At 31.9% G+C, this 14,479-nt stretch overlaps 1 protein-coding gene across 6 annotated transcripts in view; it reads left to right on the plus strand.

Annotated features, from left to right (window-relative positions):
* Window positions 1–3,685: 3,685 nt before the first annotated feature.
* Window positions 3,686–14,479, plus strand: part of LOC114341526 (RB1-inducible coiled-coil protein 1) — a 604,353-nt gene continuing 593,559 nt past the window's right edge. For all 6 annotated transcript variants that reach the window (XM_050641726.1, XM_050641728.1, XM_050641731.1 and 3 more), the window contains exon 1: window positions 3,686–3,908. In XM_050641726.1, coding sequence (XP_050497683.1) covers window positions 3,841–3,908 — 68 coding nt within the window. In that variant the 5' untranslated portion in view covers window positions 3,686–3,840. The remainder of the gene's footprint in view (window positions 3,909–14,479) is intronic.

The raw sequence follows: 14,479 nt of genomic DNA on the forward strand, positions 1-14,479 counted from the left end.
AGGTCACTAGATGAATTATACACGTTTGATGCCTCGAATTTCCTAAACGTGATTTTTTTAGTATGTTATAGCTTTATTATTTAAGAATCTCAATGTGTTAATATTGTTGCTAAACAGGTAAATGTCATTTTATACCGGGTGTAACAATCATACTGTGTTTTTTCCTTAAAGTTCGGAACACTCTGTGGAATATTATTGCATAGATAAAATATTGAAATTAAAACTCAATTGTAGCCTTATGCTTTCTTAATATTTTCTTTTTTGATTCATTTGCTTATCTTAAATAATAAAAAAGTTAAGTACTTTAACAACTAGCCACGTTCTTCATCAATACAGGGTGTTTCTAAATAACTGCAACAAACTTTAAGGGGTGATTCTGCATGAAAAAATAATGACCGTTTGTTTTATAAACGTATGACCACAAATGCTTCATTTCCGAGATACAGGATGTTGAATTTTTTCTTACAAACCGACGGTTTATTTGTTGCTTTAAAACCGGTTGAGATATGCAATTGAAATTTGGTAGGTTTTAAGAGGTAGTTATTGAGCATTTATTGACACACAATTAAGAATTTTATATTCACCATTGGCGTGCATACGGGATGTATCTAAAATATTTATACCCGTATGCACACCAATGGTGAATATAAAATTCTTATTTATATGTCAAAAAATGCGCAATAATTACCTCTTAAAACCTACCAAATTTCATTTGCATATCTCAACCGGATTTACAGCAACAAATAAACTGTCAGTTTGTAAGAAAAAATTCAACATCCTGTATCTCGGAAACTAAGCATTTGTGGATATCTTAATAAAGCAAACAGTCATTATTTTTTCATGCAGAATTACCCCATAAAGTTTGTCGTCCTTATTTAGAAACACCCTGTATCGATGAAGAACATGGCTAGTTGTTAAAGTACCTAATTTTTTATTATCCAATATATGCAAATAAATCAAAAAAGAAAATGTTAAGAAAGTCTAAGGCTACAATTGAGTTTTAATTTCAATATTTTATCTATGCTATAATATTCCACAGAGTGTTCCGAACTTTAAGGAAAAAACACAGTATGATTGTTATACCCGGTATAAAATGAGATTTACCTGTCTAGCAACAATGTTGTTACACTGAGATTCTTAAATAATAAAGCTATAAGATACTAAAAAATCACTCAAATCGGACAACAGGTTTAGGAAACTCGAGGCATCAAACGTGTATAATTCATCTAGTGACCTAAATTTTTTGTCCGCCAGTGTATATGTGTATGAAGCTGGATTAAAACATTTTTTATAATTTCGTCAAATAGGATTTCAGAACCCATATTTTTCTAAAAATAAAAAATAAGTACATACATATTTAAAATATAAACCATTTTGCAATCAGGTTTGTTTTTTTATATAGTATAGGTATAGGCTAATGTGACTGAAACTATGTATATTAATTGCTTTCTTAATTTCCTAATTTCTGACTTTACTTTTACTTTAATTTGACTTTAATTTGACAGGCTTTTTATATAAGCCTATAATAATGTCTTTAGATCGGAAATATTGTTAATAAATTTAAAGAATTGTGTTGTTTAAGTACTTTCATTGAAAAATGATCTATAGCTAAACTACGTCACTTAAATCAGTTTCGAATCTCTATAAAAATAACAGTGGATTAGTATTTAGATAAAGCATCTCCTTATCTGTCAGAACGACCCAGAACCTTGTACACAATTTTTAGAGGTGATGTTAATTAATATTATTTTTTAATCATCATCATCATCAGTAGCTCGACAACCCTTTTTGGGTCCTGGCTTGTTCTAGGATTTTCCTCCATTTTGTTCTGTTCCTTGCTTTGTTCTTCCAGTGGGTAATCTCAAGTGTTTTCAGATCTTGTTCCATGTATCTAAGTTTGGGTCTTCCCTTTGACCTTCTCCCTACTGGTGCTTGCCTCATTATATGTTTTGGTGTTTCGGTCTCCAACATCCGTTCAACATGGCCCATCCAGCGCAGACGTCCGATTTTTATGGATGTTATGACGTCGGGTTCGTTGTATGCTGCGTATAGTTCAAAATTATATCTTCTGCGCCATACGTCATTTTCTTTCACCCCTTATAATATGTGTCTGAGGATTTTTCGTTCAAACGTACCTAATAAATTCTCATCGCTTTTCGACAGTGTCCATGTCTCTGATCCATAATATATAAGGACCGGTTTTATCAGGGTTTTGTATATTTTGCATTTGATTTTTCTCGTGATGTTGTTAGATCTTAGATGTTTAATTAGTCCATTATATGTTTTATTAGCAATATGTATTCTTCTCTTGATTTCTTCGCTGACATTGTTATCTGCGATGACTAGTGTACCTAGATATGTAAAAAATTTTACGCTTTCGATGTTATAGCCTCCTATTGTCAGATTCTGTAGGTTTCTTTGGCCTGTCGATTTGCTGGCCTTCATGTATTTGGTTTTTATTTCATTAATATTTAGGCCACTGTTTTGTGCCGCTCTTTCTATCGCATTTATCATTTCTCTTTTGCTTCTAGCTATGATATCAACATCATCTGCAGATGCCAATATTTGTACACTTTTTGTTATTATTGTTCCTCTGGTGTTGACTTTTGACTCTCTAATTATTTTCTCTAATGTGATGTTGAATAGAATAGGGCATCTCCCTGTCGTAGGCCCGTTCTAACATGTATCGTATCTGTTAGTGCGTTTTGAATTCGAATTTGGCTCTGTACTGTAAGTGTTTCTTTTACTATCTCAATGAGTTGAGTTGGAATATTAAACTCTTTCAGGGCGTTGATCAGAAATTCTCAATGGATACTATCATAAGCACTCTCAAAATCAATGAAGAGATGATGTGTGTCTATATTAAATTCACTAGTCTTTTCCAAGATTTGCCTCAAGACGAAGATCTGATCTATTGTGGACTTCTGCCTGCAGAAACCACATTGATATCCCCCAACTATTTGTTCCGCATATGGTCTCAATCGCTCATAGACAATATTTGACAGTATTTTATATGCCACAGTCAGTAGCGTTATTGTCCGGTAATTTTTACATTCGAGCTGATCTCCCTTTTTATGTAGTGGAATAATTACTCCGGTATTCCAGTCTTGTGGCAGTTGTTTATTATTCCATATATTCACTATTATTTCGTGTATCGCATTAAATAGGGCATTCAATAATTTCGTCAAATAGGATTTCAGAACCCATATTTTTCTAAAAATAAAAAATAAGTACATACATAATATATTTAAAATATAACCATTTTGCAATCAGGTTTGTTTTTTCCTATAGTATAGGCTAATGTGACTGAAACTGTATTATGTAATTGCTTTCTTAATTTCCTAATTTCTGACTTTACTTGTACTTTAATTTGACTTTAATTTAAATTTGACAGGCTTTTTTTATATAAGCCTATAATGTCTTTAGATTGGAAATATTGTTGAATAAATTTAAAATATTTAAAGAATTGTGTTGTTTGAGTACTTTCAGTGAAAAACGATCTATAGCTAAACTACGTCACTTAAATCAGCTTCGAATCTCTATAAAAATAATAGTGGATTAGTATTTAGATAAAGCATCTCCTTATCTGCCAGAACCTTGTACACAATTTTTAGAGATGATGTTAATTATTATTATTTTATAATATGTTTAGAAAATGTTTGCTAAATGTTGGATAAATAATTACGCGTGTGTATTAGTGTTTAGATAAATCATATTTTTATCTATAAAAAAAGTTTATTGTGCTTTTGAATGAAGAGATGTGTGATGATGAAATACTACTTTTTAGGTATGCCTAGAAAAATTATACTTGCATAAATCTGAGAGCAAAACCAGTTCAAAATGCTGCACGTATTCCATGTGGACTCAGGGCGTATGATGACGTTTGACATGAGCTTAGCTCTAGAAAGGTGAGTACTATTCAATTTTACTGTTATTCTTTTGAAACTATGTTCTCTAAGTTTTTTAACTAATTACGAATAAACTACAGCTCCCGGAGCGAACCATAAAAATGCTTTATTTGACGTTTCGGCCTCTAGGTCGGAAATCTTTTTCAAAATAAAAATTTTACAAATTATTTTGTTTACGTTAGAAAACAAAAATAAATTTTTACATAACTTTTTGTAATATTTTCCCGTTAATGCATTTCATTTATAAAACAATATAAAAAAAATATCGTGTCAAGACACCAATTTATTTTTCTCATAATAGATAATTAACTGTGATGCTCTACTGATACCTATACAAGTTTAGAACAATAGTAAATGTAAGATTTGTTATTACATTGTAAAGTTCGGACGTAGAGGTCATACTAAACGTTTTGTTGCGGAAAAATTGTTTGGTTGCGTATCGAAGAACATAACTTTTTTCAATTAAGTTATTAGTCCAGAGCAGGGACGCGCCGTCCATATGGGCAAGTTCGTGCGGCGTACGACGGCGCCAAGGCGTTAAGGTCGCCCTATGAGTCGGCAAAGTTTTTGAAATTTTTTTTGGAAATTCAAAACAAGAATAATTTTCCAATCGACTTAAAACAAGAGTACCTTTTAGTTGTAGAATACCTCACAATTTAATAATCCACAGTCAAAAATGCTTAAGAATTAAAGATAAAAAAAATTATATGATAAAATAATTGTTGCCCTACCCAAAACGGACGCCTATGACCGGTACTAGAAATTCGTAATACATGGAATCGATTTATCTCTAGAAGATAAATATGTGTACCAATTTTTCTTTTTTTTTCAATAGAACCGTTCTGGAGTTATTTAAGAAAAACTAAGTACACGACGTAAGGAGACGTTTTTAAACCAGGAGGAGTAAACTAAAAAGACAGATTCACACCCAAGAAAATCATTAGCAAAATCACCAAATACATCTTCTTTTTTGGTTGATCATGTCGGCCTTCGACGGTAATCCATAAATATTATATTATACTAATATGTCGCTAAAGAGTTCTAAAATCAACTCTTTTTTATATAAAAGCAGACTAAAAATCTAAAAGTTAAAGGAATAACGCAGAAAACACAAAAAATCGCCGATATAACTTAATTAACCTATGAAATGCCAGTAGTATCAAAATATCATAAATGTCATTAGTGTCAAAATTTGATAACAGGGCAGTAAACTTGCCTGAGGTTGGACCAATTACAAACAAGAATTACGGCGCGGTAAATTTGAGTTACTCCTCTTGATTTAAAAACAGATCGCAGACTACTAGAAAAAACAGAGATGAAAATACTTCGACAAAAAACAGGGAAAAGTCTGTTGGATAGGGAGAGAAGCGAAAACATAAGAAGAGCATGCAATGTATAAGATATAAATGGATGGGTGACAAAACGAAAGCAGGAGTGGAACGAACACATTAGTAGAATGGCGGAGGATAGGATAGTACGAATAGCACGAGATACCAAAAAAATGGACGAAGAAGTATTGGCAGACCCAGAAAAAGATGGTGCGGTAATCTAAACAATTTAGGAGGCTAATATTGAAGAAGAAGTAGGCTTTAAAACCTACATACAAGAAGGAAGAAGAAGAATATATTATTTTTTATAAGTGTACTGTGTACTTATTGTTTCCTGCAAAAAAATCTAGCTAGATGTAGAAAAAAATTCATAGTTTTCCACGTTGAAATGTGATGGAGTGATTGATTATAATCGAGGTTCACTTTGACACTGACGTTAGTAATTTCTTTTTGGGAAGTTCAGTTGTCAGAAGTGACTGGAAATTACTACACAACCAACGCACCTGCTCATAGCCAATATTATTAATAGTAAACAGAAATAAAAATAACATAAACCTTACGCCAACCAATAATTATTTATTTACACCATTATAATGTATTGATAACAAATGACAAAATTATTTATTGTACAAAATAAAAATATTTTGTAGAAATAAACTCCACAAAATTTTATGAGATTAGTAGACACTCCCACTATTTCTAATAATTCTTCTTTTTTTAATGAAAGATTAAGTTTATTTTAGCAGTTAATAGTGTGACGTAGGTATTTTTGTGTTGTAAAGTGTCAAAGTGAATCTCGGTAGAGCGAATTCAGTATACCTATTTCTACCCTGGGGTGAGAGCACGCCAAATAGAATTCTATTTTGCTGACGTCACAAAATCGAATTTCACAATGGGAGAATCGACGGTTGCTAGGCAACGTGACGTCACTAAAATAGAATTCTATTTGGCGTGCTCCCACACCTGGTAATTTTGATAAAGCCGCTTATCAGTATTTTGCACGACGGCGCCGAAGTTACTTGGCGCGTCCCTGGTCCAGAGTTGTTAATAATAATAATATATAAATTATCTAAAAATTCTTTGTAAAAAAAGATTTTGACGGTATCTGCTAATATTTTGCAGCAAGACAAGTGTTTTCTGCATTATTTCTGTATATTAACATTCTTTGATAATTTACTACGAAGTGTTTATATTTTTTGTTTTCATGTTTTTTATATGTAGGTATACTTACCTAAAATAGGGGTAAAAGGATAATTTATTTGGGATCGGGGGTTTTAATTTCATTGTCTTCCGAATATTGATTTTTTATTGTAATGTTTGCTATTTTTGTCCCCTACTGTTATTTATTTATTTCTAATAAATTAAATTGAAAATATCAAATAACCTGATAATATTCTTTTTCTCATGATCATCTTTCAGTGCGTCACAGTTTTTCGATTTCTTTCTAACGCATTAAATTGTATGTGACAGAAAAAAAGGCACGTCCGTGATTACAGACATTTACAAGATTTATTCTAGTTATTCTAGTTGTCGATAGATGGCGCCATAATAAAAACAATAATTTTTTTTAATTAAGTAGATAATAATATTACAAATATAATCTGTATAATTTATAAGACTATACAAATCAAAGAAAATACCATTTTATAAATGCAAGAAACACATTTGATTTGTTTTTATTCCAAATTGAAAATAAAATGTGACAACTGTCAGATTTAACTAAAATGTCATGTTAGAATAAATGTCATAAATGTGTATTATCACGGACTTACCCTTTTTCCTATAATTTGTTACGCACTGAAAAATGCTCATGAAAAGGACAATACATACCTAGTATTCTGTAATATTGTTATGCTCTGAAACCTGAAACGTTGACAACTTTCTATATTCTATATTATGATATTTATTAAATATTTTATCTACAGTCCGTACAATATAGATACCGTTGCACATCATTATCTACGTCAGATATTTAAGTTGACATTGTTGCCCAATTACAAAAAATTCTTGAATTCGTTTTAAATTAAAAGTATCACATAATTATTGCGAAATGTTTAACAACAAAACAAATTAATATTCAATGTAAATAAAGAAAAACATTAGAAATAGAAAACAAGAATTAAGTTATAATTTAGAATCTTACATTAAAGTAAATCATAAAAACAGTAAATATAATAAAACAAATACTTCTAGTAAAGAATAAAAACAAATATGAAGTGTCATCACCGCAACTGTCAAAGAAATGTTATTAATTTATGCCAAAATGTCACCTTTGTTCGATCGCAGTAAAGTGTAATCCGAACAAGTGTGCTTTATAAAAACGCTTTATATTCCACTTATTCAAATTAAATGAAACAAATTAGGGTATAGTCGAGGAAATGAAGCATTTTGGCTCGCAATTTTTTCGTCCAGCATGGATTTACTTGAAATTTTCACAGAAGGTAGGGAATAGTCTAAGGATCATTTTCTATATCATGCCGCTGTACGCTAAAACCTTGGGGGTGGTTGCCACCCCATCTCGGGGGCGGGAGTTTTTTTTTACATTTTAACCACGTAAATCGATGTAAAAAGTAATTCTAAGAAAAAAATGTTTTTTACATTTTCTTCATAAAACTAATATTTTTCGAGTTATTCGCGCTTGAAAGTAACAATTTTTCAACAAACTTGAAAGTAACAAAATATGCATTTAATCAAAAAAATTGTAGATATCAAAATTGTATATTTTAGTAACAGAAACCAAATTCTTTTTCTGTAATATCTTTAAGACCAATACAAACCGAGATACGGCATGTTAAAAGTTAGCTTTTTTCGTCAAATGCATAATTTGAAATATTCAAAGTGAAATAACGGAAAAACTTTGCATTTTTCGAGGAAAACTTAAATAATCTTTTTTCAAGCATACAGTAAGCCCTTTCAAAAAATAATAATAAAAAGTTTCTAACCTGAAAATTAAGCGACTTATGATCAGAAAAAGGCCGGTACCTGCTTTTCTCTATGAAAAAATCAGTGAAAACAAACCCTAACTACCCTACTAATTAAAAATTGGTCTTCACCTTTCTGCAATTCCTTTTATATTTGTATTATCAATGCACCCAAGAAGTTTGACTTATTTAAAAGGCCTAATTTGAGAAAAATTGGTGTTTAAAGAAAAATTTATTTTTTGAAATTTCCCATTTTTCACCTTTTACTTCAAAATATCTCCGAAAATACTGGAGATACGAAAAAAAATTATGAACTACTAAATTATAGCTTTTTTAATGACTAAAATTCCCTTGAGCATAGATTTTCATTACAGCGAACAGTTAGCGAGATATAGCTGTTTAAACCCTCTATTTACGATCAAACACCCCCTTATTCGAGCCTTTTAAACCCACCCTAATTAAAAACTAAGGGATCTAACGCAATTTAGTTTACACAGTCTTATAACTCTTCAAAAATCCTACAAAGTCATTTTTGAAAAAACTTTTTATCGCCAAAAATGAAAAAGCTATGTTTATAAAACGAATTTTTTTTTCGAAAAATTCGGATAGTCCGTTTATTGATAATTTTCAATGTATGTATAATACCACAGAACCGGTTCGTATACTGGAAGATGACTAAAAAACTATTTGTATTTGTATTTGAACATATTTGTAAATTCGTATTTTTGTGTAAATAAATGTTTTTGTAATTATTTAATTCTACTTTTTTTCTGTATAGATCTATTAAAATATCTACTTATAAAAACTGTAATGCTATTAAGGGTTGTTTTTAAGGGTTGAAATGGTATGATATTATTTCCTAAAGTATAAAACAATTATTATTTAACCAATCAAAACCAAATTTTAACCATATTAAAGTTTATAATGTTTTTATATAATTTTTGGCAATAAGGGGTAGTTTACACCCCTAAAAATAATCAACGCCCTTAAGCATGATATAGAATATGAAGTACAGGGTGAGATGATCCTAATCCCAAATTTTTATGTAAATCGATGCAAGCCGAAATTATTCTTTTAGGATAAGTAAATTTTTTATATATATCTCCAACATGGGTGGTTTTAAGGGTTGAAATATTATGACAGTATATCTTAAAGCATAAAACAATCATTATGTAACTAATAAGAACCAAATGTTGACAATATTAAAGTTTAAAATGTTATTTTATAATTTTTTACAATTAGGGGTAGTTTTCACCCTTAAAAAACCAAAAGCGTACAACGGCTCAATATAGAAAATGAACTAGAGGGTGTAATGAGCCTAAACCCAAATTTTTGTACAAATCGATGCTGGACGAAAAAATTGCGAGGTTTTGCCATTTTTTCAGCTTCATTTCCTCGACTAGTATGTTTTTTTAAATTTACATTAATAGAAATCTTCCAATATTATTTCTACGCGTATATAATAAAATACACACATCAAAACAATCTAGGGGACACCTATTATTAACAGCTATAAATCAATGTTAGCTACAAATACAAAAATAAATTTAAGATTTTAATATTTATTGTTGTTTTTTCGATTATGGTAATGCTAAAGAAGAACTTGGACGGTAATGCCGAGAAGAATGGCTATAAAAAATAAAACATAACTTCAGTATGAGTTTTTGTCTGTAAGCTAAGAAGTAATATTTCTTTATTGGTACTTGATTTTCGATGTCTGTGGATTTTTATTTAGTTTTGTAATTGGCAATAATTAAGAGACACCATTTAAATCGCGGTATTCAGTGGCGTGCTATCGGGATGCTTAGACCTGGCAGAAGTCAAAGAGACGTTGCTGAGGTCCTCCACACGAACAGTAATGTCATTAATTGTTTGTGGTTAAGGTTTCACGAAACTGGTGACGTTGCTGAACGTCATACAGGCCGTATAAGGATAACTAACCAGATTGAAGACCGTTTTCTTAGATTGCAGGCTTTGCGAGATCTCACTATAACTGCATCACAGTTACAAATAAGGCTGCAAGAGACCCATCAGGTGTTTGTAAGTTGCCAAACTATTAGAAATAAACTGCATGAAATAGCTTTAGATGCTCATAGACTTGTGAGAGTGTCTGTGTTATCCAGAGGAAATCGCGCTCGTCGACTTCAGTGGGCACAAGAATACGCAAATTGGATTAGACGTGAGTGGGTCTCTACTTTGTTCACAGATGAGTCTCGATTTGGATTTGCACCAGATACTAGACTGACAAGAATTTGGAGACGATCTGACCATGCTGAACGATTGGTCGCCGCGTAAGAGGTTCATAGTCAGCAAGGTGGCAGCATAATGGTATGGGGTGGCATCACTTTTGGTGTGATAACCAATCTCGTTTGTCTGGAACGGTTTATAAATACAACTGACTACCACGATATTATTCTCGAACCTATTGTTGGACCCTTTGCATACAAGCTGGTTCCCAATTTCAATTAGTGCACGAAAATGCGCGTCCACATAATGCCAGGGTCTTGCAATCATTCCTCGAAGATAATGAAGTTGAGGTTTTATCATGGCCTACACAATTGCCAGATTTAAACCCAATTGAGCATGTATGGGACATATTCGGCAGATGCGTTTTACAACAATATATATATCGTTCAATTCAAGACAGTAACTATTTTGAGGGCCTTTCAATGTAGTGGAAAAAAATACCGCAGAAAGACACTGACCATCTGATCATCAGTTAGACTAACAGATGTAGGGTAGTAATCAACAACCGTGTAGGTCATACACTATACTAACTTAACCTAAAGACTACTTTGTTGGGAGTTGAGGGACAATAAATTAGTTTTTTAATTTTTTTATGTTAGAATTTTTTGACTTATGGAGTTCTCTCTTAATTTTTCTAAGAGCTGTTGCGATAAATCTAAGAAAAAATGTTTATTTTATATTCGGGACACTTCTTTATAATCTCTTTTTTAAATATTTGAAATAAATTATTTGAAATCCGGCTGTAATCTCGCATTTTGTTTTTGTCCCCTAGATTATTTTGATGTGTGTATATCTAGTGGCTGTAATTCCAGTGTACTCGGCTAAACGATTCTAAAAAGGAACACACCTACGACTTAAATATTTCGTGTTGGTATCATGAAACGTCACGTGCTATGACACGGATGACGTGCAACGGTAGCTATATTGTACGGACTGTACTGCTGTTTGGAATAGAGATAATAATGATAGCTTTTACGATTAACGTAAATTTCGCTTCAGCTAACTTCAATTTATTTTGCTGTCTCTTATTATTAGTTGCACTATATTTTCATATTTATTTTGCTTTCTCTTTCTTAAACTTTGCACATAATTTTTAACATTCTCCTATTTTTGAATAAATGTATACCAGGTTCACAAAATTATAATGCCTACACTTATGTATAATTGTATATTATATTATATAAAATCGGTTTTATAGCGTTCTATGCCTTTCTGTTCCTAATCGCCACTCCTTTCTATTGTGGCAGTATTCTTCTCTTAAATTTCTTTCCCACATCGCCTTGGAAATGTCCTTTATCCACGTAGTTGCTGGTCTTCCTCGTTTTCGTTTTTCTGTGGGGGTCTATTCTAACGTTTTCTGGGAATTCTTCTTTTCTGCATTCGTCTTACGTGTCCGTGTCCGTACCATACTACCTGTTGTCTTTCGATGTCATTTATGATCGTTCTTTGTATTTCCATTTTGTTCTTCCATTCCCTAAAAAAGTAATGATAGAATACACTAGTTGTTATAAAGCAAAAAAAATGATGGTTAAGCAAATCAAAGAAAAGTTATTGGTAAACACGTTTGCGTACGTTATGTAAACTTGTGTAAGACTTATGTGATAGAATAACAGGGCTCAAATTGATAATATAATACAGTTAACATTCTCATAAAGGAACACATGTGAAAATACAAAAAAGCAAATTCTGAACGACTTCAATGTAATATCTAGTTTATTTGTCTTGAGTTTGCACGGCAAGATAGTAATGACTTGTTACAAAGTTACGAAGTAAGTATATTATAACAAACATTAATATTATGCTTCGTTAATAGAAATGTATACAGGATGTCCAGAAACTCTACAGACAAACGAAGACAGGAGATTCCTCAGATAATTTTAAGACAATTTAACCCAATTCATCTAGTCCGAAAATACTTCCTAAAGGAGCTAGAGCTCTTTGAAGATGGCGTCTGGTAATTAGTTTTTCTTAGATATCTCCAGAGCGCTTTTATTTAGAAAAACGAAAATTGGTTTAACTACTTGTAACGCCGACCTGAAGATGATCTGAATAGTGTAGAGATCGAAACCGGTCGTCGAAGTATTATTAAATGATTGTGAGTAAGTCTGTGTTTCTTTACTTCATAATTCCTTTCATTTAACAAGTTCCACGTGTCGGACTTATTATAATGCCCAAAATATAATGCCGGACAAACATTTTTTCATATATTATATTAGACAAGGCGAAAACGGTGGGTTCGAAGGGAAAAATATTCCCATGAGATTTTTTTGCATAATCACATTCGTGAGACATCCCAGAATAAGGTTCAAGAAGTCGCCCATGTGAAAATTGGGCCAATTTTTTTTTAACAATTTTTTTTTTAATCAAATTGCAAGAATCAATATTTTTGGCTTGAACAATGTTTTCTTTAATTTTTTGGACCATTCTGGACAAAAAAGGTCTCTTATAATTTTTCTCTAAAGTTGATCGTTTTCGACTTATAAGCAATTTAAAATTGAAAAAAGCGAAAAATGGCGATTTTCAAGGCTTAATAACTCGGTTAAAAGTTATTATTATGAAAGTCAATATATGACTAAATCAAAGTTTAAAGCCCCCCCCCCCTACAAGATCCTGAAGAAATTTTTGTCATTATTTTATTACTAAGCTGTTATTTTTAAGTAATAATAATAAGCGCCATGCACGTGTGCGGGGCTGTAAATGCTGAGTGCGAGTGAGAAGCCATTCCAGCAGTCCAATTGTGCATCTTACTCCCACTCACATTTACAGCAGCGTCAATACGATCTAACCACTCATTGTTATTAATTAAAAATAACAGCTTAGTAGTAAATTAATAACACAGATTTCTTCAGGATCATGTAGCGGCGACTTTAAACTTTGACTTATTCACTTTCAGACTTCAAAATAATAATTTTTGACCGAGTTATTAAGTCTTAAAAATGGCCATTTTCGCGTTTTTCAAATTTTAACTTGCTTATAACTCGAAAAAGATCAACTTTAGAGAAAAATTATAAGAGACCTTTTTTGTCCAGAATGGTCAAAAAAACCTAAAAAAAATTAGTCCGGGCCAAAAATATAGATTTTTGCAATTTGATTAAAAAAAATTGTTAAAAAAAAATTGGCCCACTTTTCTCGTGGGCGACTTCTTGAACCTTATTCTGGGATGTCTCACGAATGTGATTATGCAAAAATATCTCATGGGAATATTTTTCCCAACCAACCCGCTGTGTCCGCCTTGTCTATATAAAGTTTGCTATTGACTAAACTTAAAAACAACCTGCGAGTTTTCACAATCATAAACTTGTCAGGATGACACGGTCCACAATTTATTAAAAGTCCGACGATTAAATCCATTAAAAGTTGGTCCGACTAGACACCGTTAAGCTATTAACAAATTTTAAGCTTGCTATTAATCAACTTTTTTTGGTACGCGGGATCCAGGCCTATATTTGATAGAAAATAATATTACAAAGTAGAGAATACAATGACACCTAAAATACATTTTTTTCATCAGTAAGACACAAGTGAAGAAATTGTTCCCCACTGTCCCCCGCTTATCCGACTATTGCCAGCACAGCACTCACAAATATCAAGGTTACCAAAAGAGACGCGAAATGTGATGAAACAACTACTACACGTGCCAATTTTTTCGTTGCACATTTCCTACGCAATTTCATTTAAATATTTTTAGGAGTTTGACGAATGACGAATTTCCTCTCCCCATTTCTGCTCGTCGACAGAAAAGTGTATTGCACTTGCTAAATGCCTTGCCTTGCCTTGCCCCTTTATCAATGGAACAGTGTTATTTTCGACATCGAGTTGTGCAATGCTTTTGTTATGTTGTGAAGCTGTAGCCACAACAAAAATAAACGTTATTCATACAAATACAAATGAATACCCGACCTGACCATTTTTAAGTGTAAGGTTGTTTTGTATGTTCGACTAGAAAAAAAATTCTGAATAATAGCTAAATTAAAAATAAGTCTGTCTTGGTTGAATTATTTCAAGGTTTTTGTTTCCATTGTGAGCTTGCTTTTATTGTTTGTAGTATTTGTGTCACAAACTAAAGTATAATTCA

This window comes from Diabrotica virgifera, chromosome 1 (assembly GCF_917563875.1).
Source record: "Diabrotica virgifera virgifera chromosome 1, PGI_DIABVI_V3a".
Lineage (NCBI taxonomy): Eukaryota > Metazoa > Arthropoda > Insecta > Coleoptera > Chrysomelidae > Diabrotica > Diabrotica virgifera.